Source organism: Aphanomyces astaci, assembly GCF_000520075.1.
Source record: "Aphanomyces astaci strain APO3 unplaced genomic scaffold supercont1.46, whole genome shotgun sequence".
NCBI classification, from domain to species: Eukaryota; Oomycota; class Saprolegniomycetes; order Saprolegniales; family Verrucalvaceae; genus Aphanomyces; species Aphanomyces astaci.
The window spans coordinates 113,957-124,401 of record NW_009798309.1 but is presented as its reverse complement, the minus strand read 5'-3'; the positions used below and the strand labels follow the sequence as shown (position 1 = coordinate 124,401).

The 10,445-nt window shown below is 48.3% G+C and overlaps 1 protein-coding gene across 1 annotated transcript; it reads right to left on the bottom strand.

Moving 5' to 3' along the window:
* Window positions 1–8,033: 8,033 nt before the first annotated feature.
* On the bottom strand, window positions 8,034–9,633 carry H257_13195 (hypothetical protein; the record flags this gene model as incomplete). Its single annotated transcript, XM_009840663.1, has 8 exons — window positions 8,034–8,365; window positions 8,461–8,506; window positions 8,576–8,643; window positions 8,750–8,862; window positions 8,960–9,028; window positions 9,130–9,282; window positions 9,371–9,488; window positions 9,609–9,633. The coding sequence occupies 8 exons, from the start codon at window positions 9,631–9,633 to the stop codon at window positions 8,034–8,036; spliced, it is 924 nt and encodes a 307-aa protein (XP_009838965.1).
* Window positions 9,634–10,445: the final 812 nt, after the last annotated feature.

Here is a 10,445-nt window from a genome sequence, read left to right as displayed (position 1 = left end):
GACAGCGGGGGCAGTCGTGGGCACTGCAACAGCCGGCACCGAGGTCGCGGAGAAGGCACGACAACGGGCGCTCGTCCGACGTCGCATCTCCTCCAGCTGCTCACCGCGTTTGACAGACACGGCGGCAGCTTGCTGCAAACCTTGGTCGTGGGCCTCATTCTGCTTCTTCTGTGCGTGCAGCTGCTCGACGAGGACTTCTTGTCGGTAGCGCTGCTTCTCTAGCTCAGCCATCAGCCGATTGTTCATTTCCATTTGCTGCTGCGAATGCAGCTGTTGTTGATGGTGCAGGTGCACCATCTGCTCGTAGGTATGTCGCGTCTGGACGCCGACAGCATTCTGCACGTCGTCCAGCCGCCCAGATTGTTCGTGGACAGCCCAGGTGCTGACCCAACCGCTGTACGGCAGTGATTTCCGGGGGATAGGCCGCCTACGGCAACGACATCGTGCGTGCGTATTGCATCTCTTGAGAGACGGTGCGTCGGAGCACCAGACCAGCCGTTCCGGGTGGAGACGACATTCTCTCGGGGGTATGTTAGTCACAGAGCAAGAACAGGCGCTGCGTACAGGTAAAATGTAGATCGCGGGCAAATGGAGACTTTGACTAAATAATTCTTTGTTGTATCTCAACTACTTCAAAGCCGATCGAAACCAAAACGTTGGAATATTCAAAGGTAAAAGGCGTGGTGAGTGACTGCCAGCCACTCAAACTACCTAAACTCTCAGACCCGACAAAGGGGTCGATACACTCTACCAATCCATATGGTACACCATATGGATACCACCAAAAGTACCGACCAATAGACGCAAGGAGCAGGCGCCACAGGTCTACTCCTTTCCGTCTCAGTAATTCGAGCCGAATACATCACTGGCGGTCAAGATGATGTTGGGGGCGATCAAACTCGACCCGCACGAAATATCCCCCGTCCAGGTGTCAAGAATTCCGGACAAGTACAATTGCTGGCTAACTGCAGCTTCGACGCCGCCGGCAAATTCTTCTTGGGTGACGACGGCCGTGGAGGCAACGAAGAAACGAAGAGACCAGACAAGGCAAACAGAACGTTCATGGCAAGTGGAAAATTCAAAAATGAAATCGGAACCAAAGGTATGAGCAACCCAAGCGAGCTCATTAAATCGTCGGACAAGATTGATCAGTGGTAATCTGAGTTAACTACATACAGTACAAGCCCTGTCGCACACGCACCGAGATACGCGTAAATTGTTGACCAATCTGAGCTGACTTGATGCCGTTGCCCTTGTTGGGGTTGGTTCAATGGCTTTGCATATATTGGACGTCTGCTTCATGTAACGTTTGTGAGCTGCATGCATACCCTGGTACCATACCATAACGACTCGGACAAATATTTTCTTGATATGTGCTTCGGACACTCACTTAAATGGATTTACACATTAGATGCGAATAGTTGTACCACAGGCCTTGCCCGGGTAGCGGCACGGCCTGCGGCCTACCTGCCGCTTTTCCGACAAGAGGAATCGATTGGAGATTCGGTGAGTGCACGATTGGGGCTCACTCCTCGCCAAGGCACCGCCTGCACAAAATTATACACACGACCTCCGCTACGCTGCGGTGCGCGCTATTTCGTGGGCGGATGCTCTGGCGTCGCTCGCTACTGTAAAGCTCTGATCGTTCTTATGCGGATGTATACAATACACAAGTATGTCCGAACATATTCCGTTCGTACAATTTCATTCGGACAAAATATGTTCCCCTTAAGTTCAATACAAATGCCAAGTATGTCCGACTGAAATTGTCTGAACGGTGTCTACAAAGTGATCATATTCACCCATATACGAGGGTACGTATTTTGAGGCAATTGAGGCGAGGGATGAATATCTCCGTTACTCCGACCAACCTTAATTCTAGTATGATTGGTTTCATCCAATAAGAGTTCCGATACTTTTGCTATTAATAGCCAGTGATTGCAAAGGATGTTGTTGTTTTTAGCCATTAATACTGTCTACTGTAAAGGTAGTTGTGGATTCGGTAGATTTCGAAGAAAATGTCAGATGGTAGAAGAAAATATGGATATTCAAATAATGAAACCAAGTATAACCGATACAATTTGCATTTTACATGAGGTTAGATGATCTATCGCCAGGAAACTCTAAGAGAGCCAGACCTACTGCTGTGAAGGCATTCGAAAGATTACTTTTGTCTGAAAGCGCAGAACTATCCTACATGAAATCGTGCATCGGCAATGGACAAATGTAGCTAGGCATTCATGTATGCAATACTATAGACAAGCTAAGCACTGGCTCCTCGACCAATTCCTACTACACAAGGTTTTGATCGAAACGGGCCTTCTCAAGCTGGGGCGGATGTTGGAGAACTATTGCGTACAGCGAGATGGTGGCGGCATTGAATCAAGCCGTTACATGCACCAAGCTCCATTTAAATCAGATGATGACGCACTTGTACTCGACAGCCCGTTCCAGCAGTGACTATCAATACACCGCGTGAACAACCTGCTGTGGCACTTATTTGGGCGTGCATCTGATCTCTGCGTCGTGCAGAAGAAAATATCACCATTCGTGGTGGTGGTGTTTCTTTATGTTAGCCATAGGCAGACAAGGATTGAAGTTACATAGTTAAAGCTATATATATGCAATTGAAGCTGGAAGAGCTCCAGGCTTCACATCCCTCGACTACTACAGTGTGTCGAGGGCCAATAGCTACCTTATTTTGATCCTACACACACTACTTGAAGGTCGCATATATTGAGAGATTTGACAAACTTCAATCAGTGCAGCTAAGGTTGCACTACTTACATGGATGCATGTCTTTGGCGATGATAATTATGGAGGTTCTAGTGCTAAGCTCACTTCTGAATCCACCTTCCTTTGAGCCACTACCCCTACATCTGTGTGTGTTGTGTGCCAACGTCTGTTACTTTATGAAGTTTATCCTATGAAGCGAAGTTAAGAGCAGGGGCTGCCGCTCTTTCCAGACACACAACGTTGAGCTCTGAACGCGAACTTGATGACGCTAAGGCCACGTCAAATCTCTAGGATTCACCGCCACCTAAACCGATTATTGTATCGCATCATGACGTTAGTGTTTGCGCATCGCTGACCTACCGTGATGACGTCATTGCCGTCGTAACGTCAGCCGAAATCAACTTATTGTGTTACCTCAGCGCAGCGTGGAATCAAAAGGCTCGAGCCCTGTCCTCAAGCACTTACGCATCTTGCATCGAACGGATGACCTCAATGACAAAATCGTCCGATACCGCCAGTTGCTCGCCGCGGGACTCATTACTGACGCCGCCCCGAAGTACACACAAGACATCATATGGTTGACGGTTAAATACATCATACACGATACATACAGAGCAAATAGTACCAACAAGTAGCGACGCACGAGGCTATGGCCTCAGGCGATGCGATCATTGTCATGTCGAGGGCCATCGTCGTATGTGTGGCGTAAAATATCGGGTGGGGGCATCCAAGGACATCGTCAACATTGGGCGCGGGTGTTCAAATCTGAGGACAAACTGGCCACGACCCAAACCGATATGACCTCCGACGCGACAGGCATTGCTCGTAATGGTGTAGTTGTTCTCGTTCACTAAAGTAGAACGGTGAGTACCAGTCATGTTAACGAAGTATAATGTACCAACGTGAATGAAGTCGGCTGCAGACGACCAAATCCCACCGCCAACTACCCGCGGCGCAAACCGACATTGCATCCAGTGCGACAAGCATTGCTTGTAGTGGGGTTATGGTTGTCGTTCACTAACGTGTAACAAAAGCGACGGCAACGTTACGTCAGCCGCCAACGTAGCATATACGTCTACTATGTATTCTTACGATGAAAATACGGATCGTAGTAGCCGAGTCGGAACAATCGAATGAAGAGTATGAAGGCACAGCCGCTGACATGCAAGACGAGTCAATCCCGAAGGAAGAGCAGCTTGACCGCACAAACTCAGCGTTATTGACTTGGACAAAAATGAGCAAAGAGTTAAGCGCCCGGCTACAAGCGTAGGAGGCGTTCAGTCTAATGTCGAGAACAAACCCCGATCGATCGACAAGTTTGTCGATGGAGTAATGGATTCCGACAACAAAGCCTCGGCGGTCATGGTGTCTGCGATGGTAATGATGGAGAAGAGTACGGATTCAGACAACCTCGGCGGACATGGTGTCTACGATGGTAATGATGGAGAAGATGTCTGCTGATCGCAAAGAATGAATTTGGAGCGTGAACAACAGTGGTAGTCAGAACATCAGATGCGCCAAGAGATATTGGACGAAGAAAGAGGGAGCATCGCCGTGAAGAACGGCAGATGATGTTGTTTATGAAACTTTTTGGCGATAAGACAAATAACTAGTGTTGGAAATTACATCCTTTGTGCATGAGAATTATGATTTTCTAAACTAATTAGATCGAAATTGGTCGTTTTGTTGCTTGGTGGGATTGTACGGTAGTGGTGGAAGTAGTTGACGGTACACCTTCGGGATCGCACCCATTCCTCACTCAGAGGTCTGGTGTAGTAAAGCGATACAATCACTCATAGGCTGAAAGGCCAAAGGGTGTTTGCGGACGTTTTGGCAGTCCCCCATTTGTGTACGCCAACAATAACCTTCCAACTGGATACGATGTGCTAAGATCAAGGAAACCTTCGTGGCCAAAATCTAATGGCCCTATATTGGCCCTACTCAAAACTCAATTTGTTTTAAAGTCTATTACTCGACCAATTCTTCGCCAATATATTTTGAGACCTAACATCTCTTCACCACAACGAGATCTGTCGAAAGCTACGTCTCGTCTTACTTCAATTTTAAGAAATGAATACCACTCTGGTCCATAATGTTTGTCACATTGTTTTTGGCGTGGTGCCATTCGTCTAAATTTACGACTTGAATTGAACTGATTGGTGCATTGGAAAGGTAATGATCTCCACTTTGATTGGCTAGTTCGAGCTCCTCCGAAAGCACTTTTTTGCAGGAGATACAAGCTTCAAAGAACGTGAGGTCGATTTTGTAAAAAGAAAATCATCCGCTCAGCGTTAAATGCCATTGCTATCTCGTGCACTCGATGCCCAGTAGACGTGCTAACCTTATGCGAAGCAAGTACCACGCCAAAAACAATGTGACAAACATTACGGACCAGAGTGGTATTTATTTCTTAAAATTGAAGTAAGACGAGACCAGTGGCTAAATCATTATATCTGCAATCATCTCTTTAGATAAGCAATAATTTAAGCTTATTTTCTTCCTTTCAAACAGTTCACGAGTGAAGAGTGTTCGAATATCAATATGCTTTGTACCCTTGTGGTTTCCTGCGTTTTTGACACAATCAATTGCAGCACGGCTGTCACACCATACTGTAATTGGGCGGTTTAACTTTAAACCCATTTCACTCAAAAGTGCGTGAATACATTCACATTCTTTGCAGCCTTCACTAAGAGCCACTAACTCTGCTTCTGCTGTGGATAGCGCTACTTGGTGCTGTTTAGAGCTTGCCCAGCTGACACAAATCCCTGCGATTCGAATTAAATATCCGGAGACGGATTTACGATCTTTTGACTGACGCGAAAAAGAAGCGTCCGTGAAGTCATCATAGTCTATCTGTTCTATGTTACCATTGAGATAGAGTCCATAAGTGGACGTTCCTTTCAAGTATCTTAGGATTCACAAGGCCGCTAGCCAATGCCTTTGATTGTAGCATGTTAGAAATCTACTTAGATCGCGTACTGCATTTGCAATGTCAGGTCTCGTGCCTCTGACGAGATACTGCAATGATCCTATAAGTCCCCTGTAATCGTAGGGTTGTGCATCAATCTGCTCCCTTGACATGTTGCTTTCAGCAATCAACTCTTGTCCTACTATTGGAGGTGTCGATACTGTTGAAGCTTTGGTCATACCGAACTTTTCCATCAAAATCATTGATCGACGGCCCTATGGCCAACCACCGATTGATGGCATGAAGCGGACGCCAATCTATGTAGTGTATATTACTGCGAGTAGCTATACGTATACATGGGACAAAACCTCGAACGATTGCTACAGGCCTCGTGGCCTGGGGCAGTCGTGTGAACATTACTGCATGCTACCAGACCCCCACAGCAACTGTGCCAGACCCAGCCTACCCCACAAGTCGCCAAAGTTCCGCGTATATTGTGCTTCATCTGCTTCTGTAAGACATCTTCTAATGTCGTGATTTACTGCCTAGATATAGAAAGAACCTTGCTTGCGGTACTAACGGATGGCTGAATGCGCAAGGGGAATGATCACTTTCATACCCGTGGAACCACTAAGCAGTGTGTGTGAGGTGGCAAATTGAATAATGACAACATTGAAATGTGTAGTTGGCCATAAAATATACTTCAAGTAATATTTATTCAATCAAAACGCAGTATTTCTGGAAGATGATAGGGTTGAACAGGAGCATATTGCCTCATATTGCCTGAATGATGTACTTCGAAGTACTAAAGTAACTAGCCTTGCTTTGCAATTACCTTATTCACAACTAATAGAATGATAACGAGAGGAGCTCATACAGTATAGTAGAGGATTTGCCCGTCGTTGTTGTTTCGTGTCAACGACGGGCAAATCCATTTGTGCTAGTAAGGCAAGACTAGCATTCGAGAGTCCTGAATTATGCCAGCAGTTGAGCTAGTACATAACGCATACGAGTACCAAGGAATATCAAAGGGCTACATCAAATTGCGTGCAATGTGACTTTGCGTGGAAGCTATGAAGTAGAACGTATAGCTGTGTGTAAACGCTAGCAATTTCGGTAAGAGCCGTGGTGAATCTACACAAGAAAGCAGAGGTTTCAGACTAAGAAAAAAAATACTAGGCGCGACTAGCTTATAGTGCATGCAAATCGCTACAGCTGTGTCGATTGCAACCCTTACATCGTTTATAACCCACGCCTTATGTCCCCTGCACACCGATTCTGCTTGTGTCTTATCGGCATGTGAAAGCACATAGGCACAATTTGAGAGGTTAAAACCACCATTCACGACATCATGACTAGCTAATAGTGTATGATAGATCGCCAGAATAGTAGCGACTGCAACCCCTGCACCTCCTCAGCCCTTATCTCTCCCCCCACAATATTCGACTTGTAGCATCCCCCAAGCCAAATTTATTATCACTCTCTCTATTGTTCTCAACGCTCACTCGAATTTACAATTAGTGCTGTCAAGGCTTTTTGGCCAAAATATGCTGTCCTCGTTTCGATAAATTTAGGATAGTTCGATCGTTACATTGAAGATTAGTATACACGTGGAGTAGCAAATTGTAAAAGAGTACCTAACAGATACTAAGTAAGTTACGTTAAGTTTCATGTGCGTTTCAGTCGTACGAAACCGTACTAGTACAACCAACGTCCCAAATGAACTTCATACTATTGAAATATTGTATACTTTCGCTGTAGCAAAATATAATATACTTACCTGGCCGTATCACAAACTGCGAGCAACTAAGTAGTACAAAGCAACCAAGAGTAATTGATTCTCCATAATTATTCAGCTACTCGCGGGGTACACATATACTGTAGCTTGCTTACTTCCGGCAGTCATATCCCCCGCAAGCATACTACACTACAGAACTGCCTCTGGCCAGCGTAACGAGCCATTCTGCTGCCACAGATTCACTCTACAGCCTGAGTTATCGGCATAATTCTTGTGGCCATTGGAGCCATCCATTTTGAGCACTTCGGGCAGACATAGCCTTCACATATACATTAAATTACAGAACTACCTCTGGCCAGTCGAACGAGCCACTCTACAGCCTGAGTTATGGTCATGGACGTTCATTCCTATCGTATGCACTTTTACACTACTGTATCCCTTGCCGCCAACCGAATATTTATTACTAGTACCCCGGACTACATTCAGCTGTAATTTTACGTAGCAACGATTCAGATGTAATGTACTTTCCTTTTGAAGTACCTTGATGCGCAACCATCTCACTCGAGACTCAACACATGAGTTGGCAGGCGGAGTTCTGAAGATTTCAGCAAAACGTATGTGGCAGGAATGTGAACTCGTTATGGAGTACATCTACAGCACAAACTCGGTGTGCCCTCCTTTCCTCGCCAACTCATGGCCCATTTTCTTGGAGCCAGCCAGATTGACACCCACACAGCCTTTGGATGGCTCGACGGTGGCATCCGTGAATTCGGCCTCCGTCAGAGCTCCATACTGGCGGTCATGCACATTGGCTACTGCATGGATATCCTCATACGACAACAACAAGGTGACACTGACCCCGTCCATATCACTCACAGCCAACCAACACCCACAAGGCACCCAAACACGCACCATCTCCAGCCTCGTCTTCGTCGACGACGCACTCGCCATCTCCACCTCATACCCGGGCATCCAAGACGGTGCTAATATTTCAAATCAATTCACAGGCCAATCTGCATTGGGAGGTGTTTTCGGAGCCGACAAATCCTTCCTCTTCGACCTCTCACCCCACGCTTACCTTGCAGCATCCTCCGTTTACCACACGGCCATCCAAAGTCATGGTTCTACGACCATACAGATATGGCTTGGGTCTCGTCTATTGTGAACGCTTTAGCCACAGCCAACGGCTCTACCAATTCCTCCGGATTGCCAACGACTGTGGCTCGCCCGCCCACGACCACCTCACGAAATCCCTTGAGGCCTACCAAAATCGAGTGCGGCCTCACTGACCACCGGCTTGCATTCCGCATCCCCCCACCCGTCTCGGACACTACAGTTCTAGGTACACTACTACGATACCTTACTACCTTCAAACCCGCCCTCGCCATCGCCACTCCATGGCACCAACCCCCCGCTAGCTGTCCCCACCGTCCCAATGACCTCCGTATCTGGGCTCACCTCACCCCAGCTCTCGGCACTCCTCATTTCCATCAATCGTTTCCACGACAACAAAGTCCGGTGGGTAGGTGATATCACCAATGTAACTCTATGCTGCTCAGCCTTTCACCCCTACGTACCAAATTTGGCTGGACCCGCGCAACACTCCAACGATTTGCCCCCATCGGGATGGCATCCCCACAGCTACTCTACACAACCCACTACCTATACTCCGGCAACAGACCCCCAACATGTCAGCCAGCTGCAGTCCACCCCTCTGCCGACACTGCTACCGTCCCGGCTCCCACACCTGGAAAAACCCTTGGTCGCACGTTCGTCACACCCTCCCGCGGCTTCGAAGCCATTCACATCCCACTCCATGCCATGCTCGTCGTCCCCCACCACCGTATCCATCGGGTCGGCACCAGCCACACTCAGCTCCCGTATTGGCAGACGTACCAGTCTACAAATGCGCCACACTCCCGATGGCCCATCAATCGCCGTCACCTTCTAGCATGAACTCCAAAGAGGCTCGGACATTTGGTACTCACCCACACCACAAGAAGCCCGTAGCCGACTTCACCTGGTCCCAATTGCGGGGTGTGCGATCCTCACTGGCGACCTCCTCCGCACAAGCACAAGCCGCATCCAACGCCACAAGTTCATCCCCTGGACAGACCCGTCATGGACACATCCACGCACGAACTCCACACACCGTGGCAACAATAACCGCGCCATTATTGCCTCAACTGCCGCTTCCATCTGAACACCCCCACACACACGCCACACCTGCCTGTTCTGCTTGCCACCGCATCGCGGACACTACTGTATGTACGGACTGCGGGCAATGGTACCATACTGCCTGTATTCCGTACTACCAGGCAGTTCTACACCCTCCCCTCCGCGCTGCCCGCACACACTTCTTCGGGGATGGCAGCGTCACAAACCAGGGCAAACCAGCACCTCACGGCATATGAAGCATCTTGGGCCGCGACGGCACACACCCTTGTAGGGTCGTTGGTGTACACCCAGACCACTTCACCCCCACACACTTCGAAATACACAGCCTCCTGGAGGGCTTGCACCACTCCGGTGATATAGCGCTCCAAATCTGCGACAACACCACGGCATATGCCTTCTTATCTTTGTTCTGCAGCGTGCAGAGCAATTGGGTCGCGCGTTAGTTTGAGCCATCGTAAACACACACACACTGTGCGTGTGGCGTGTCAAAGGTTCCGATACCTTAGTGGAGGTACTGAGTACTTTAGTGAATGGTAGTCAGTAGGCGCCTCGTGGCGTGTTTAACCTCACTAATATCAGTGTGTATATTTGCTGCCTTGACGAAGGTCCCGTGGCCGAAAGCCGAGAAGAAGCGGGAGACAAAATAAAGATAGCTCTTGTTCATTGTTGAGCTATTCACTGGAGATGGTACGAGAACATTCCTACGATGAGGAAATGCCAACGAACGCCGAAGAACGATCGCGGTCGCGTGACCGGATCGAGGAGCCGCGAGGACGCACCGCTCGGCGCACCGTTGAGAACCCGTTCAGATCTCCCCGACGACGACAGCCACCTGCTATCGACGAGTGGCAGCCGCCACGTGGTGGTTTTTACACCCCCGACACA